The 19,251-nt window shown below is 40.9% G+C and overlaps 2 protein-coding genes across 3 annotated transcripts in view; one reads left to right on the forward strand and one right to left on the reverse strand.

The window, feature by feature from the left end:
* The window catches only part of SNX24 (sorting nexin 24), a 91,654-nt gene extending 82,872 nt beyond the window's left edge, over positions 1-8,782 (forward strand). The window contains exons 4-7 of the mRNA XM_042787985.1: positions 842-936; positions 2,072-2,104; positions 3,015-3,079; positions 7,764-8,782. Coding sequence (XP_042643919.1) covers positions 842-936; positions 2,072-2,104; positions 3,015-3,079; positions 7,764-7,834 — 264 coding nt within the window. The 3' untranslated portion in view covers positions 7,835-8,782. The remainder of the gene's footprint in view (positions 1-841; positions 937-2,071; positions 2,105-3,014; positions 3,080-7,763) is intronic.
* Positions 8,783-10,430: 1,648 nt separating this feature from the next.
* Positions 10,431-18,513, reverse strand: PPIC (peptidylprolyl isomerase C). Of its 2 annotated transcripts, none has more exons than XM_032984080.2 (5): positions 18,343-18,513; positions 14,696-14,809; positions 14,131-14,224; positions 12,285-12,469; positions 10,431-10,906 (listed from the first exon to the last, which is right to left on the reverse strand). In XM_032984080.2, exons 1-5 carry the CDS (start codon positions 18,448-18,450, stop codon positions 10,778-10,780), a joined length of 630 nt encoding a protein of 209 aa, XP_032839971.2. In that variant the 5' UTR covers positions 18,451-18,513; the 3' UTR covers positions 10,431-10,777. The 2 variants fall into 2 exon arrangements, with proteins under 2 accessions (XP_032839971.2, XP_042644016.1); XM_042788082.1 differs by lacking the exon at positions 10,431-10,906 and adding an exon at positions 13,662-13,901 and having other exon boundaries at positions 12,382-12,469; positions 18,343-18,500.
* Positions 18,514-19,251: the final 738 nt, after the last annotated feature.

Genomic DNA, 19,251 nt, shown 5'->3' on the forward strand with positions numbered 1-19,251 from the left:
AATTTATGAACTGTTTTGTTTGCCTTGTGAAAATTAAAGATCAACGATTTTTTTTGGTCTGCTTCTATGAAACTGTCAAGAGATTTATTGTTTCCTTTAAAAGTCATTTTTTCATGATGAACAGGCACCGAAGCATCTCATTTATTTGGTACATATTTTTAAGTGTACTTGTAATTAATTTACTGAAAATTGTAAATCATCTCATCAGTGAAAAAACAAAGGAGGATGGAGTCCTGCCATTATGCCGTTGCTGTGGAAGAAATGGCAGGTCTAGCCAGCAGCTCTTTGGTCAGAGCTTTGTCATTAGGAGTCACAGCACAGAGTTAAGCAGTTCATTGTAAGCTGATCTGTTAAGTCAAGCAAAGAGTTTCCCGTGCTGGCATTTACCAAAGTATGCATTAATAAAATTGCACAAAGTGGAGACTTCCTTTTTCCACTGATATGCCAGACACGAGTCTTCTGTGAGGTGAGCATGAAAGCACTGAGCTGTAGCTGCTTTATTTTATGTTTTAAATAAATGGAAATTTATTCATGAATGAGTGTGCCAGTAACTTAGTTTCAGAATCGGACATCTGTGCTTCAGGGGCATCTAGTTTGGCACCAGTGGTGGCAGGTGAAAAAAGAATGTAGTAGCATAAGCTGAATGTATTTATATGTGATCATTAAGAACTAGTTTTCTTATTGAAATGAAGCACTCCAAAGTAGGTGTAAAAAAAAATGGAGAATTGAAAAGCGTTGCAAGTGGGAAATGTTTTGGTAGCTTGAATAAAAGTGTGCAATATCTAAAATATTTTAAAATTTTGTGTTTCTATTGTGCTTTTTTTTTTTCCTTTTTTTACAGACAGTCATTTTAGAAAATGAAGAGCTCCCTAAAATATTTCTTGATTTCCTGAATGTTCGCCATGTACCTACCTTGCCAAAAGCAGAAAGCTGTGGGTAAGCTCTCGTTTACTGAAAAATACAGGGAGGCCAAAGGGCCCATATCCACTCAATTCTGATGCAGTTCCATTGACTTAAAATGGTCTTGCTGCCAGCTCTTAACACTATAAAATAAATGGGCATTAGGTTCATGTTAAGTATGTTTATATATCGCCAAAAGGTGGTAAAATAAATCCAGCTTGTTCAAAGACAGAAGCGAGTTTTAATGTAATATTCTTGGAAAGCAAAAGAGAGTTTAGATGAGAAAAATATGATTTTCTCATAGATCTTGAAGTATCTATTGAAATGTAAAATATTCATAAACACTCACTAAAGTTGCATAGAAAGCCTTTACATGTGTTTTGTGGTCATAGTATCTGCATAAAATAGAAGTTAATGCGGTGATCATTTTATGATCTCTCTCTGTATGTTTGAAAATGGGGTCTTTCACCTTTCTGATGACATCTACCCCAGTGGCCCCATTGCCCTTCTGCTGGGAAGGGTTCTTCTTGATAGCGTGGGAGAAGGGTATCTTAGCATGATGAGTGTAATGACTACAGAAATACCCAAGCAGTGTAACTGGAAACTCTCTTATCATCTACAGCTATAAGCTTTGTAGGGAGAATAATTTATTTTATTGTGCAAGCTGAAGTAGTTGATAGTCCAGCAGCGTTACCAGAACTTGCTCCTCAGAAAGCTAAGTGGCCCTTTTCCACTTTGGGGGAGGCTGTGTGGATCTGCAGTGGAGAGAAGGCGAGTTGAAAAAAAGTGGAGTTAATTTTGAGGCCCTCTTACACTCAGAGGTGTCTACAGCCCAGAGCAGTCTCCAGAGTGATTCAGAAGCTAACAGACTTGTAGTTTTCACTTGTAGTTAATGACATCAGCCAATACTCTCAGTGGGACTATGCCCCATCACTTCATAGATAGATAGAGAAGCTTGTGAATCTGCTACAGTAAAATGGATGTTGTCATTTCCAAGTAGTAGTTGTTGTAAAATTATATGATCTCCAACATTCTTTTCATCACACTGCATTATGTAGCTTCCAACCAGAAAAATGTTGCTCCCTGTGATAGTTCTTAAATGATTTGGGTCTTTTTTTTATTGTAGGGTTAAATTTGTTGTAACTAAAGTTCCCTCTCACTTTACTTGCAGCTCTTTTGATGAAACAGAATCTGAAGAATCGAGGTGAGCTTGTTTCCTCTCTTTCGAGGACACCAGAGTAATAAACTACTTGAAATTATTGGCATTTACTGTATTTGTTCCTTTCAGTTAACAATATAGCAGTGGTTTAGCATTAAAATTAGATGTGTTTGTTAAATACTATGGCTAGTTTCATTGGCTGTGCTAGATCCATCCATTTGTAGTGTGAATTGAGCATCCTTGTGCTTCTATTAAGAAATTTCTTACAAAACCCTAATAGAATATTGCTAGCTCTGAAATATTTCTGGGAATGTGTTTTACCCATTGAAGTGTATTTTTCATCGCAAGAAGACATAGCAGAAGGCATCATAGGTTTGCATTCTTCCCTGTGTGTTCGATAGAGCTTTGTATGGATCTGGTTGCACATGAATGCACAGAGCAGCGCGGAGAGGGCTGGCGCTGGCTGGGGGAGCATGTCCATGCTGTGGCCAGGGTGGGACACAGCCCTGTGAGAGGCTTCCAGGGACTTTCTCTCCATGGGTGAGGTGTACAGCCACCGCTTTGGGGGCTGGAAGAACATGGTGAATCTTGAGTCTGGTGGCCTGAAGAGCCTGTAGACCACGGAGCTTGGTTATATGTGATCTTGTAGCCTGCATTACACCGAGTACCAGAGAGCAGAGCAGGATCCAGAGGTCTCAAAGAAGCTGTAAGCCACCCCTCCTGGATGCAGCCCCCTCACCTCCAACTTCATGTTGATGGTTTCACAGTGTGGCTGAGGAGCAGCGAGCTCTGCTCCCAGGAGATGGAGCCTGCCCTTTCTGGGCCGCGCCGGTGTGCAGAAAGGCACTGGCATGGCTCCTGCGCAGCTCGACCACCTCGCTTTATCAAAGCTAGTTTGTAGAATATTCTGTTTGCTGTCCCTTGATACTGACATCCCTGTTCTTGACCTTTCCAGCAAACTGTCCCACCAGCCTGTACTGCTGTTCCTAAGGGATCCATATGTCTTGCCTAAAGCCAACGGTAATCAAACCTGTCATCTGTTAACAGCGCTTTACTGATCTGACCCTGCACCGCATAAACCACATTATTATTAATACCAGTCTAGTCAAATGACACTGGTCCAAATCTAATAACCTGCCAATAAAACAATAGTTCTTGTGTAAGAAACCATTAAAGCACTAAGTGGGGTGGGTGATTTATAAAAGGGTGGAATTTTCTCCCCCAGTTGTTCTCAGACAAATCTACTGAGAATTCAAAATGAAAGACAAAGAACATTGCTTTTCTTTTCTTGTTGACCCTTTGGGCTGTTTTGCATGAAGGATTTGAACTTAGAGGCCCAGTCCTTTGTAAGTGCTTTTTCCCTAAACACCAGTCGATCTACTGCAAGCATGTTTGTATTTCCATTTGGATTATTACTTTCTTATCATTTATAACCTCTAGAGCTCTTTCGAGGGGGAAAAAAAAAAAAAAAAAGGAATGTATACTTTAAATATAATTGATGTGTTTCACGGGACATTTACATTAGCCTTCATCTCTTAGTACATGGTTCAAAAGAGTGTTTGAAATAGCTTGTTATAGCCCCTTTTTTTTTTTTTATAAAAAGTTCTTTTAATTATTAATTCAGAGAACTTTCCCTCTGTCTTAAATGTGTGCAGGAAAAAAAAAATACCATTTTTAGTAGTGTGTTCCTCCTGATTCTGTCATTTTATTTGTTTGAACTGTTACTTCTACTAAATTTTGTATTAAAAATACAATATACTTTCAAGGGAGAATTTTCTCCCAGAGCTGCAAATTAAGATTTTTTTTTTTTTTAATTTGGCATTCTGACTGATTTTACAAAATACTGTGTTGAAAACAAGAGTCAGGTTCTTGAGCTGCCTTGAAAATAATGAAATTTTTTAGAAGAGTAAATTTTGGTAAAAACACTTGTTTGCTTGTAATTTCTTAGCCAAGGAAGTATACTTCCTTGAGATTTTCTCAAGATGCATACAAATACCTGAAGGGAGGGTGTAAAGGCAAAGCCAGGCTCATTTCAGTGGTGCCCAGTGGCAGGACAAGAACATCGGGAACATCAGGAAACACATTTTTGCTGTGAGGGTGACCAAGCACTGACACAGGTTGCCCAGAGTGGTGGTGGAGTCTCCCTCCTTGGAGACTCTCAGAAGGCGTCTGGACACAGTCCCGGGCAGCTGGCTTTAGGCGTCCGTGCTTGAGCAGGGGCTTGGACCAGAGGACTGCCAGTCACCTGTTCCAAGCTGCAACCACTCTGTGATTCTGTTGTCTTTTCAAGCTGTTTTTCAAAACCACAGGGACCAGGCTCATATTTTGAAAGGGTTGAATAGTCTCTCTTGCAGGCATTGTCCACTCTAACTAGTAGTATGGCCCAACAGTACTGATGCTATGGAGTCTTACTGAGCTTAAAGTTGTAGTTCTAGAGTGGAACAGGGAGTGCGGAGGTCCTGCGTGACCAAGTTCCACATTACAAGACACATTACAGGGTCGTTTAGTTTTTGACTTAGCATTAGTCTGGTCATGTGGACTGAATGCCCATTTGAGGTTGGACTGCAAATCACAAAACTGATGAACCCAAGCACAGTAAGGGGAAATGGTCACTTTTCGAGGTCACTCCTGACCCAAGTGGCAACAGTAGCACAGAAGCACCCACAGGGTGCTGTCTAAAAGTTGGTCCAGATGCTGCTGATACTGGCATTTAGTGAGCCACACGGCATGTCTTAATCTTACCGTTTAATGCTCCTCTTATTTGCAAGCTTGGATTCCTCAAGAGCAGGATGTAAGATATGAACATTTAATTCCACACTATTCCTGAGAGAGAAAATGTATTTCTTCACGTACATTTATCCTGAAAAATTAAGACAGTGCTTAACGTTTCCAGCCGACCTGAAAGGTTTTGCTGTAGGACTTCTATTCAAGATTTTGCAGTTCTGTGATGTTATTTATCTTCCTTTCTTAATGTGTACTCCTAGTAAAGCTAAGCTGCCTTTTCTTGAAATCATTAGGAACTTTATAATGAATTTTCTAACTACTCTTTAAGTAGTGCTTTACTTGGATTAAGATAAAAGCTTCTTCTTATGTGTGACGTTTAAATATTAAGTAGGCGTTATTAATGACATCTGAAACAAAGGACTTTTCAGGATTTGGCCTTGACACAGTATTTAGAATTTCACATGGCAGGTGAATATTCTGTATATTTGAAGACCCTAAAACATGAAATTCATTTGCAAGTTACTCTTTAACTTAATGAATTAAAACACAAATCAGAATGTGAGCTGTAGTTTAAAAAAGAAAACCAAGTCATAAGTCTAGAGACTCTACTAGTTGACTCAAGTCTAGTTAGAAGGAAGCAAAGTTTTTACACAACTACCATTGCCTTTCATTCTTCTTTTAGTTCGCAGGACAGAGAAAATATAGATGAGCTTTCTAAAATTTTCTCACTTGGATCAGTTCTTACTTTGATAGACTTTGATTCCTTCGTAAAAAGCAGCCAAGGTTGTTCAAACTATTACCAAAAGTAAATGTCCATTAGCAAGTAACTATTCATTGTATGTACTCTTTGAAGAAGGTGAACTGTGACAGTTGTTTGGATCAGAAGTGGAGTTAGTCTTTCATGGATACAGGAATGCCTGTGTTAATATCTTCCCATAAACCAGGAAATTGTGTATTTGTGGGTGTTTTAATGAAACAAATAGTTGTTTCTGGAACATAATACTGAAAGAAAATTTTTTTTTTCCCCCCTCATTGCACTCTTACTTTTCTTTATAAGATATACCCTTGCCATTATTCTAACTACTGGACTTTAAGCATTGTTGAGTTGCAAGACAACTTTCCAAAAATAAGATTCACTGTTACAAACCTCATCAATTTTCAGATTCACTTTTTCATGATGTATCTAACACAGTCCTAGTACCTGAGCACATGACTTTCTGTAAGGTGGCCACTTCTTGGCAGGGGGAGGAGGGGCAGAAATTATATACTATTTTGGAGAAAAATGAAGGAAAAATCTAAAATACTACAAATTGAAAATGATACCTCAGGAGCTAAGAAATGGAATCTCAGATTTACTTCCACTTCTCTGAAAATTATTTTGTTGATTGTTTAAGCTATGTAAGTATCAGATCTGAAAGACTGTGCTTTGGTGTATTTATACATTTACCTTAAATTAATATGCTTGATTTTTTTTAAGCAACAAAGCCTCACAGTAGATCTGATGATGTAAAGTTGTATCATTTTTTTAATCAGTAGTCATCTTCCTATGCATACTGTATGGTATAGAAGAACCAGTAAAAACTGGTTGCTGGAACTGCAACATTTAATTTAAAAGGAAAGCATCAGATTGCCCTTTCAAGTGTATTTTTAATATCATTAATGACAACAGCATAGGGTTATTCTACCAGGGTGACTGGGAATAGCTGAGCTTGCAGGACTTGAGGAATCATTATTGGATTCAAGATATTAACAACTAATTAATAATGATGACTTACTATGAGAAGTTGGGGAGAATTATGCATGTATTGTTTATGGTGGAGGTTGCAGTTCATTGAAACATCCTAAAATACCTGTTTGTAACATCTTTAATCACACTGGAATCATCTTATTAATACCTATCACACCTTTAAGCTAATAAGGATTATTTATTTTCTTACAGAGTCCAAATCTGCTTTTTGCTCAATATTTGTACCTCAAAAAATATTTCAGCAAAAGAATTAAGGGCAAAACCTAATTCCCACCAACATTAGGTGATCTAATATATCAAGTATCTAATGACTTTTATAAAAGTTGCATCTCCCCTTTTTACATGTCCTGTACGCTGATAGGTGAAAGAAGGATTTGGTTAGTGTGGGAAGTTCAGTATCAGAAATAGTCCATTCTTCTAGGCAAACCAATTTCCTAGTGTACTAGCAATTTCAAGATCATAAAATGTGATCAGAAATTTATACTCTTAATGTCTAGTGACTTAAGTAAAACCTTCATTAAAAACACAGGAGTTAGTGCATTTGAAAAGTATTTTCACTTTAGTAATGTACATCGTCTACCATTCCTCTGCATGGATCTACTACTGTGTTTTATCAGGTAATTAATGCTAAATATAAGATGAAAATTTAAGTGTCAGTTACCACTACATCTGTGTTATGAACATAGGGAGGTTTTTTCCTTCAGATATCACAGGATGAATTTTTGTAACACGTCACATTTTACGTTGATTAGCCTGAAATTTTCCTGTCTCAAATAATCATCTCTGTTTGTACAGGCATCCTCAAGTCTTATCAGTCTGAACATGGCTGTAAACCACAATGGAAAAACAGCTTTGAAGTATTCCCAGTAGCAATCTTGGAATTTCTTCAAGTATATTGAGATTTTGTTAGAAATTGAATTGCCAGTGTAATCCATCTTCCTTGCGAGAAAAGATTCAGATAAAGAGCTGGAGCCTAGCAGCATTAAGTATTAGAACATCCCTTTAAATCAATAAGCTACAAATCTGGCAGCACATTCATGCAATGCCCAGTGCTACACTAAAGTGGCTTTAGTGCTGAAACAGCATTACTAATAGCACATCCCCAACACGGAGGAACAGTTGAGTGATGCAGCAACCCAAATTATACAAGGCCTTACCTAGTTAAGTTTCACAAAAACATTTATATTGTACTGACATAGATAAGAAAGCAAGTTTTTTTTCTTTTTTTTTCAGATGACTTTCCCAACGTAGTTATAGAAGGCATTCTACATGGAATATTTTATCCTCATTTACTGCTCAGGTAGAAGTGGTGCGTGGCTAGAAGAACCTGAAGCAAGTCTCTGAGTTATGTTTAACAGAAGTAACAGGAATAAAATTCTGTGATGTGAAAATTAAGCTCAGAAGCAAGAGGCAGAACCTTGGTTTAAGTTCAAGCATTATATCTTTTTAAATGAAATCAATGTCACTACAATTGCTGCTTTTAAAAAATGGCGATATGGAAACAACAGTATTGAAGTTATTTATACCTTCTATATATTGACATGCTCTAACTATTTAACACTAAAAGTCATACACTGAATTACACTAACCTTTGAAGAGAATTGAAAGCTTTACTAATTATTTCTGTAACTTCTGTCATAAATTACACTAAACCTTTTTGCACCAGGATTTTTCCCAGCACATACCCCATTGCTGGCAGTGGATGGATTTAAAGTGCTGAAGAGAATGTGTAAGAAATGGACAAAAAAAAAAAAAAAATAAAGCAAGAAGAAATGGAGAACAACTTAAAAGTGTTTTGTTAATTTTTCTTAAATTATTTTGAATCTGCTCCTTAATATCAGGTTGGAAAAGAGCCAGTTTAGGTATATGGAGAGTTTCTACTGGAAAACACGCTTCCACATTCTGAAATACATAGCGTTCTCAGGAAGTTTTCTACATTTCGGTTGAAATTATTTTATCTACAAGGAGGTTTTACATGGCATTTATGCATCTCCATTTAGTTATGACATCTAACCTGCGCATATAGTTACTCTTCACCTCAACTTGCAGACTGTAGTCGTATCTTAATACAAGTCACAGAGCCTACAACTCTGTGGTAAGGTAAAGCAAGAATATGATAAAGCAGTAAAATGACAAAACTAAAACTGATACCTATATACATTTGTTCATATTTAACTGGAAATCTGTATGTGTGCTACTGGACATGACAAAATAAATTACTGACATGACAAAATAAATTACTAGAATATGAATATACTGCTTTGGTGTATTTTTTTGTGCATTTCTCTGAGCTTGTGTCATCAGAGATGGGTCTCACAGGTATCTCCACTTGAAGCATGAGAAAATACCTGTGTGTCTCCTCATTTAAAACTCTCAGCACCATGCTATCTGAACATGCTAGGCTTCTAAGAGTCTAAGTCTTTGGGGAAAAAACTCGGTGTGTTTCAACAGCCAGCAAATCATTGGGCTCATCAGAGGGAGGGAGTGTTGCACAAAAGCAGGAATGGCAAAGCTAGACACAAACAGCAGTCTGATCCTGGACATACACACATCGCTTCCTGCAGACTACTACATCTGTTTTAAAGCTGCTTGAGAATGGTAAAAAGCTGGGACTTGTGTAAAAGGTAGGCCTCTGATGGCAGCACTTGTTCCAGTAGCAGAACTGTGCTGTCTGCAGGATCAACCTCCAGGAAAGCTTTCAGCTACTAGCAGAAAGCTATTTGGGTGAAGGAGTCCGGGGTATTCCCGCTTTTGCCTCCTAACACTGCTTCCCAGTGCTGCTTTTCAGAGAATATTACTTCAGTAGGAGAATGAACAGGTGTAAAACAGAAGCCTGACTGCTGACTACAAGGTAAATTTAGAGACCCTCAGCAAGTTCTCCTCTAGCTCTGTCTTAAACCTTTCCACAGGTCTCTGAAAAAAGTGTCAGTATTTACCCTCCCCCAGGGCTGCAGACAGTGAGCCAGCAGAAGCACCCCTATACCTTCAAATGACATGTTGGGAGGACCTGAAGTAAATCCCTGCCCACAGCATGCTTCCTTGCGAGGGGGGTGCCACTAGGTACCAACAAGGTCTGTCCTGTAGTACTGGCTCGTCCCCTGTGACACTCAAAATCTGGACACCTCACATGGGCTCCAGGACACCCTTCAGGGAACCGGTCACTACAAAAGTAAGTGGCGTGCTGCCTGGTGTGCAGGTGGATGAAGCCTTCATCAGATCTTGGCATCAGCTCTTCGATCTCAAGTTCTAACTAAAACACTGGAAACGACAAAAATCCACATCTCTTCCCTGTAGAGTACTATGTAACAATAAAGAATGTAACAAACACAGCTGTCTCTAAATGGTAACTTATGCTGACCTTCTTTAAAAGCTACCAGTTGTCAACTTAAGTTATTTAAGAAGCATTACAAAACTAATGAACCTGAAGTTGCATCTCTAACATACAGCAATACTTCAAGAAAAAGCATTTGAGCTTTATCATAAATAACATTAGCTAGGTGTTATAAAATTCACTGTGCCGTAACACAAGGATTCTTCTGTTTTTATCAGTTTCTAGCTGATGATCTTATTTAACAATAGGCAGAGCTGCTCTTTCTTGATTATAGGATTGTATCTGAATACTGTGGTGTTTTGAAAGACAGCAGGGACTTTATCTGACTTGTTAAGATTAGAGAAAGGTACCAACCCTACTCGAACCTTACAACCTCGTTTCCTGGAAAGCAGCACCCCCTGCAAATTTTACAGAATCAACTGAGATCAGAAAAAAGGCCAGGGAGGTGGGGCAGGAGAGGATAAAAAAAGCTCTTAATGAAGTATTTATTTGAAATCAAAGTTTATTTATTTAAAATGCTTCTGTATTTTTTTTTTCATTTTTTAAAATGCTGATAACTGTTACAGAAAATAATACTTTCAGTTGTGAAGGCAGAAGGAAATATCACAAAAATTTCCAAAGAGAACAAAATGTCTGTATTTCAAACCTTGAAAAAATCGAAGCACTTCTAAAATTTTTCATTAAAGACTTCTTCTGCAAGATCTGGGAGTCAGCTGGCTATGTCTTGAATTTCAACGAGTGACAGCTCCATCAAGTTGTTACAGAAATGGTCATACATTTTACGTATTTGGCAAATTATAACTGTTGTCTAAATATAGCCTCATATGTTTTGAGGAGAAAACTCAATGGATCATTGAGATCAAACAGGCCTTAAAGAAGAGTGATAAAGTTTTACTTTTCATTCTAACTGTTGGCCTCACCAGTCACCTACTTCAACTACAAATGGTTCTTTTACAGCTATCTTGCCACTGTTCACAATCACACAGTCTTGAAGGGGCCGGTCATGCTCATCTGTCTGCTGAAGTTCTATCGAGTGCACCACAGACTGTTAAAAAAATAAATTAAAAAATTAATTAAAAAAAAAAATTCAGTTTAGCCAAGTGGCTCAAGTCTGGTACCAGGTAAACACATTCCTAGCATTACTATTCATTAAGCAACTCCTGAACAAAAAACTTTATGCCTCTGAGTTCCCACATGCTTTTTTTTTCCATATTAGCAGTTGTGCTACTCTGCAGTCCACACATAGTTGAAAGAAGCACATGTAAGGCTGTTTGCCCTTCTATAAAAACCTTCGGCCAACAAAAATACTATGAAGGGGCAACTGAAAATACCAGCTGATCGACCTAGCACATACAGGGTCTATCTGTAGCCTATGAGCAGAAAGTGCATCCAGAGATCATAAAGGATGAGCAGTAATTATTTTTCTAATCGTACAGCATAACTGCTTCAAGAAACCTGATGACTCTTTTTACCTTTAGTATAACACACACACAGATTTTAAGTGTGGTGCCATGCCCTCCAGACAGACAGATACAGGTAAACCACTGGCCTCACGCTAGACAACTAATTAATATTTTTAAAGGACAGAATTTAGTTAGGAACACTGACTATCTGGCTTTGTTCATCTGCCCATTAATCTAACTAAACTAGTCTAAGTCTCCTCAAAAATTTCAGCTATTACTGTAGCTCATAAGAATTGCATTCAATATGAATGTGGGAGTGGAGGACAGGTGGTCTGATGAAGTTTTCAAACTCCTCAAAGACCTGGTCAGTGCAGCAGTTCATGTTTCCTCCATTCATGCAAAAATACAGATTAAATGGAGTAATTTAAAAGGAAAACCAGACCTAAAACTATCATCAGTTGGAAGTTCCATTTTTAAACTTAAATTCTATTTGGCCTTTGATCAGTTTTGCAGCTGTGTACAGTTTGAGTGAATTGACTAGAATTTTTTTTCTTTTTATACAGATCTAAATACATGTGTTTGTATACTTCACATTCACCTGTTTCTAAAAACTGTAACAGTGAAACTGTTATCCATAACTAGCACATGCTACAGAATTATATTTTAGCTTGTAGAAACATAATTATTTCATGGCTAACAGCATTAGTTAAAGGGGGATGTCAACTTTCTCCATTTCTAATCTGTAAACGTGTCAGTGTTGATTTCAGTGGTTAGTGGTCTGAAACAAGAGCAATGAAAGCCAAAGGCATGATTTAAGTTTCCATTTCTGCAGTCACCATTTGCTACTTCAGTTCTTAATCATCCAGCTCCAGGATCTTCACAATCATTTTCTATCATGTACATATTAGATAAACACTCAATTGTTCCGAACTGCAACGGTGTAAGTTACACTAACACATAGAAAGCAGCAGAATTTGTCCAGATTTTCTTGGATTAATCTTGCCACTACTTTTAGCTTACCATTCCATCAAGGACTTTGCCAAATACTACATGTTTTCCATCTAACCAGGAAGGCTTTGTCACACTGATGAAGAACTGGGATCCATTGGTGTCTGGGCCAGAATTAGCCATGCTAACCCACCCAATTCCGTAGTGCTTCAGCTTGAAATTCTCATCTGGAAACTTTTCTCCATATATGCTTTTTCCTATGAAACAAATAAACAAACTTTAGGAAAAAAAAAAAAAATCAAACAAAAACCTCACCTTTTTGTTCAAAAATGGGAAAAAACTACATATAAATTCAGGACTTGGAGATTCATTGTTTGAGTAAGCACAGCAACATCACTGTTCCATCATCAGTGATCCCGTCACTAAAAGCATTTTGTGTGTAAAGAAAGCGATAAGCTAAAACACCACATGTAAGGAGAGAATATTTAAAGCTGATGATGCTTTATCCTTTGAATTTAGCAAGCAAGCTAAGTACCTTCAAAGGTCCTGTTTACATATACCACTTACCAATAGTATACTTCACTTTATTCAACAAATCTAAATCACATAATTATGACCACTAAAAATAAGGTTTCCAAGCTTTATGACAATTTTATCCTTTACTTTTAAAACTTTTCCTCCTACTAATTGCTTTAGACATGTTTAGAAATGTGAAGAACATACAGAAGTCAGCCTAAATGATTCAGTGTGAATTTGTACAATTATTACAGAACAATTTTAATGTTTCTAAAATAGTTCAGAAGATAAAACATTTGAGTTATATTTAAACCATCATCCCTTTGAGAAGAGAAGGCTGTCTATCTCATTCTTGATTTGTACAGTGCCTGGCATAATGTGGACAACGCTCTCAACAGTGCCAGATACCATCCCAATGAAGAGTATTAGCAGGCAAACAAACACTGCCTACCTTTAATGCTAAAACTCCCTTTCGTATTTTAGCCTTCCCCATTGTTCGCTGCAAGGAAAATGAATGTGTTTTCCATTTTGTCCTAGTGGGGAGATTACTAGCATTGTATGCAGACAGTTCAAATCACAGCACGTGAAGAAAGAGCATGTAAAGGAAGAGAAGAAATTGGAAGCCAGAATGCATGCAATGCAAGAGATGCTGCACTGGGATTGCCCTCCTCAGTGGACTGAGCTGGTCTTCCAGAGGCTCAGGACTGAGAAGTGATACATACTGCCTGAACTCATAATACCAGTAAGTTTATGATTTAAAATTTAGTAAGAGAAAAAAGGGGAGAGGGCATGACCCTAATTTTCTAATTTCTCTACCCCTCTTCTGAAATTCCCTCCCATAGCACATTTCAGAAAGTTCCAGAGAACTGGCTGAGCTGAGGCCAGAGAGGACAGCCAGCTCCTTCGCCACGTGCCTTCCCTCTACATGCTTACACTGTTCCATCACAGATTAGTTCTCTGCTGGATGACTTGAACTGGTTCACGTACACATGCAATCAGCGAGTGGCTCAGGGAAGGAGCGCTGTCGCAAAGCCAAAGCAGGGGAAGGGCAGAGACATCCATCTTTTGGAGACAGCATGTTGAAGGAGCAGCTCAGCTGGTCACGTGGCTCCCGCCCACCACACAAAACCATGCTTCTTGAGTGGGTACAAGTCACAGACAGAAAAGAGCTATCTGCAAAAATTGAGGATAAAGGAAGCTCTACACATACTTATAATCAGGTAATCCAAATAACTGTGGCTTATGTTCCAGGATGCTTGGAAAAGTACTAGATGGTCAACAAATGTGGGTTTTTTTTTCATTTATGTTAGCTGAAAGAATGAGGGAGTATGCTGTTTTGCCCATCTTTTCAGCAGATATCTGAAGAAAGGAAAGGGAACCTGGAAGATACTAAGCATGTTACCTCCTGATCCATCTCCAGCTGTAAAGTCTCCTCCTTGAATCATGAAGTCTTTGATCACACGATGAAATTTACTTCCTTTGTATCCATATCCTTTCTACGAAAATGAAATAATTCTTTAAATGAATGTAACATCCAGTTCTGTACAGTCATATGGAAATACGCGTGTGGTGAATGGCCAGATTTCACAGAATGTATCACCACCAGAGACAAATACTGGCAAGAAACAAATCAAACTGAGATGTGGATGAATACAGCTGGGCTGCACTGCCACAAAGCAGGTATTATGCAGGTGATGAAAGCCATTGTCATTATCTGATGGGTATCTGACCACAGTACCTCTACATGCTAGGTCTGCATGGCAGGGACAGGTTGAGGTGGTTGATATCCAACATCTCGTGATTACAAAGACCTGAGAAGACACACACCAGTGCACAGCCTTGGGGATGGCACTGTGGCACAGGTTCCATTGAATTAAGATTGACTGTTCACAACTGAAACAGCATTAACAAATATTTACTTCCCAATACAAACTTGAGTACACAGTGGAAGAAAACCGCAAACGTACTTCTCCAGTTGCCAGTGCAATGAAGTTCTCCACAGTCTTTGGGACAACTTTTCCAAACAATCCAATTACAATTCTGCCAACATCTTTGTCTCCAATCTTCACATCAAAGAACACCTGAACATTTTTGTGAAGAGAAGAAAAGTAGTACAAACATGAGCACAACAAAAAGGCCAAGCTTTTGAAAGCTTAAGGTGGTAAGAAACTGATTCTCGTTGATCTATATTAACAGTATGCTTCAATTCCTGAAGATGCTGTTTACAAAAAATCCTTTCATACTATGCAGAAAACTGTTTGCGAACTGGTGACTACACATTTTTATTCCTATTGCTTTTAAGAGCTCCGTGGAATTGCTGTATCACAAGTTTGAACGTAGCATTCAAGAAGTTTTTTCCCAGACATGGAATGTCTTCAAAGCTGTACAGAAAAGATGAAATATCAAAGTAAGAAAGAAGAGTGATGCTATTCCAGTGTGAACACTAACGAGGAGCTACAGTACTGACACTCCCCACAAACAAAAGTTTTCTATCCACTCATAATCTTCACTCTTCTAGGCATTAGTATGTATGTGATTAAAAACAGGCAAAAGCCTAGATTTCATTAAATTGGCAAGCAGTGGGAAGAAAATCCTACGCTTGACCAAGGAGCCACTTTCCTAAATATGAATTCAAATCTGATAGAGAAATAACTAGGCTACATTATTCAGCTGATTGCATAAAAGCTTCAACATAGATGTTGCTAAAAAGCAACTTCAAAAAGGCAAATGAGTTATAAAGCATTTTAATATAGTTCAGAATATATGAATGCATATTTGAACGTACAAAAATGTTCCAACAATTACTGAAAATAGGAACAGCTGTCAGGAAATGAGGCATTTTGAAGTTCTGAAAAAGTTACATAAAGACTATTACAACTTCTAGGAAACAGCAATGTGTATTCCTATGATGTGGTATTTGCTGTTCCTTGTGGCATTCTACCAAATATTACTTGTCTGTAGCACTAAGAAATTAGTCCAATAATGATAATAAATGACCACAGTCTCTCCAATGTGAATGCCTCTTTCACGCTCTCCTACTAAATTTTTCTACCGTTTCTTGATCATCCATGTGGTTTCGACTGTTGAACTTTTGGCTAACGCTATAAAAGCTCTATAAAGAAAATAAAATTCCTTTTGATACACCTCATTCATTTCCTTGGCACTTGGCACTAAATAACATACTTCTTAGATGTGTGGCTCTCAAAGTATTAATAGCACACTTTCACTAACTTCTTAGCATTTTTATAAACACACGTCTCTGAATTTTGCTGCCAGGGTTATCTAGGTAAAGGGTATTGCCTGCCTACGTTTTCTAAATGCACCTTATTTTGCCTGGAAATGTTGTCCTAGTAGAAGGACTGCCTAAAATATATATCCGTATATACGTAACACAACCAAGACTACCAAACAATGACCCCAGATAGTAGTATCAAACACTTTCACAGAGCATATGGAGACAAGTCCATCATATATTGTAAACCCAACCAGAGGGCTTCATTCATGGCAGAGCTGCTCACCTAAGCAGCAAACCCAGTACTTCCAAGAAGCGTTGCTTCAGCTTATTCTGTGTTTGTGAACAAACCATAAGTTCTGGGCTTCCTGTTAGCACTCCACATACCTGTGCTACACACTTGGTGATTTTTGGAAAGCCCTGCGCTTCCTAGTTATGCACCACATAATGTGTCTGCATATTTCTGGCCAGGAAATCAAATACATAAATATTTGGTAGCCCTAGATGCCATTTTTGCATAGAGAAGCCATGTTCTCTTAAGCATATTTCCTCAAGTTCTCTGGAAAGTCGATAAGCTTGTGGACAATAGTGAGCTGGTCAAGAGCAGTCGCAAATCTCAAAAACCATTTGGCCAGATTCTTCACCAAAAACACTTAAAGAAAATAAAATACTATAAACTTGCAGTCTTATTAATATTTATATAAATATTTAATCTTATTTGCAATTTGCAGTAAGTGTTTCAAGACTGAAATAAAAAAAAGAGTGCACCAGTAAGACTGGATGGTTCTCATGAACATATTTATATGCAATTTACACAAGACAGTGTATATCAAAATGAAAAAAATCCAAAAGTATTCAATTATGGGGGGGGGGGGGGGAGGAGGGGGAGGGAAGTTGACTGTGAAAGACCTCATGATTCTTAGAAACGAGGTAATCTAATGACAAAGGAACTCCTGATAAATGCAAAATACTGCATGTGGAAGAGGACTATACAGCCACAACAAGGGTTCCTAAATCAGCTACCACTCAGAAAAGACATCTGGAGTTGCCCTGAGCAGTTTGATGAAAAGTTTGGCTCTGGGCTTGTGAAGGTCAGAGAAGGAAAATGAATGGTAGAAATAATTAAAAATGGGTAAGCCCTGGTATACATCTGTACTGTGCATTCATATCCTGAGTGCCACATGTCATTCTGGCTTCTCTATCACAGCATGATAAAACCAACCCAGAACGGTAAAGGACAGCACAGGTGCTCAATAACCTGGAATACCTTTTCTGTGAAGAAAGATTAAATAAAATCTTGCAAGCTGGAAGAGATAAAAACTGGTGTGATTTGATGAGCTCTGTAAAGTTACGACTGGCTTGGACAAGGAAAATTGGGAGTTGCAATTCTCTCTGTCCCAGAACTTAAGATCAGAAATGAGCATAAAACGAAATCCCGGGCAGAAGGTCTGAAGAAGCAAAGTACTTTACACATAATTAAGCTGGAATATACTGCCAGAAAACGAGCGTATGAGATTTAGCCCCCTCCCCGAAGTCCAATTCGGTGGCTAGGAAGTGTCCACGGCAGTGAAACTGCAGACGGCTGTAGACAGCGGTGGCAATGGAAGTTCAGAGACAAAGGCACGGGCCGCGTTTTAGGAAGCTGAGGCTGTGCCAGGGGAAGCAGCCCTGCCCCTGCCCTGCCCTGCCACGCGTCCAGGGTGCGGGCACCTCTCCCCAGGAGCACGGAACTCGCTCTTGAGCCCGGCTGGAAAGGCACCCGGCGGCAGGAACCTCTCACCCTTACTTCATCCGCAGCCGCACGAAACATCCCACCCCCCGCACCAGAACTGAGAAGGGGGCCGGGGGGGGGGCAGAACCGAGCCCCGGGGTGGTGAAAACCCGGCGGCGCGGCGCAGGGCGGGCACCGCCGCGCAGCCCCCCCGCTGCCCACGGGAGCAGGGGTGCGATTCCGAAATGTTAAGGTTCCCGCTTCGGTAAGCCCGGGGCAGGGTAAGCCAACTGCCAGCCTGAGGTGTGCCAGCGCCTACGGGAAAGGGGGGCATGCCCAACGGCGTCAAAGAACCAAACCAAAACCAAACCCCCGCTTCTCACCGACCGCGGAAGTTAAGGTATTTTATCCAAACCCGGCCCCCGAGGGGGCCTCCTTTCTGCCCGCAATCCGGCCGGTGAAGGAGCGAGTCGGCGAGGGACCAGCTTTGCATCATGCAGCCGGGGTAAAAGGCAGCCCCCCCTCCCCAAAACCGCCGGCGGCGAGCGCGGAGCTGGCAGGAAAAACACCCGCTCCGGGGGCGCCGCGGGCCCCTCACGACCGACCGACCGATCCCGGCTCGCCTCAGGCCGGCGGCCGGGGACGCTTCCCGACCGGCGGGCGAGAGTCACCTTGGCGGTCACGCTGGGTCCCCTCTTCTTGAAGCCCTCAGCCGCGGAGGCCAGGAAGCAAAGGCAGGCGACGGCGCCGAGGAACGCGGCCGGCCCCCCGCCGGCCATGGCGTTGCGGCCGAGCGCTGCGGCGCCTGCGCCCGCCCGCCCGGCGGCTCCTCCCGCGCCATGCGGAGGCGGGGGCTGCGGGGGCCGCGGCGGGACCCTCGCCCGCCCCTCGGAGCCGCGGCCGCCGGCCCGGCTCGGCGTGGGCCGGGGGCGGCGGGGCCGGCCGCTGCGGGCCCCGCCTGGGCTGAGGGGAGCTGGTGGCCGCCGCCTGCCTCCAGGCCCCGCCGCGCTCTTCCGAGCGAGTTTTCCTACGTCTTGGGTACGGGAGGGGGGGTGGGGGGGCGGCCGCAGGCCTGGATGTCGTGGTCCCCGTTCCGTGCGGGGGGCGGGAAGCCGTGTGGGCCACTCGGGCGCTCAGCCTCGCCCAACAGGAGCTGGCGGGGGCTGAGCGGGCCAGCGTTGGGCTTCAGCTAGTCCCGTGGGCGCGGGAGGGCTCCCTGAGCGCCCCGCGGGTGGGTGAGGTAGCCAAAACAGTAGGTGCTCGGGGGATTTGGGAAGTGGATCGCTGGCCTGTCATCTTCGGTGCGGTTAATGGGCTGGGTAGAAACACGAGCCTGCGAGGGTCTCGTAGTAGTTCAGGTTGACATTCTGAGCAGTAGAGGGGCACTGCTTGGCACCCGTGTCGGCGCCCCGGGGTTCGAACATTTGAGGAGCAGCACCAAATGAATTCATCAAATGCAAACGCCTCTCCCAAAACATTGCCTACCGGGACAGGGATGAGGGATCCCAGTCTAGAACATTATGTTTGGCACTGACCTGTTACCTTCTCCGCTCAAAAATTGTTTGCATTCAGGACCTGAC

This window comes from Tyto alba, unplaced genomic scaffold, assembly GCF_018691265.1.
Source record: "Tyto alba isolate M040663 unplaced genomic scaffold, T.alba_DEE_v4.0 Super-Scaffold_13, whole genome shotgun sequence".
NCBI classification, from domain to species: Eukaryota; Metazoa; Chordata; class Aves; order Strigiformes; family Tytonidae; genus Tyto; species Tyto alba.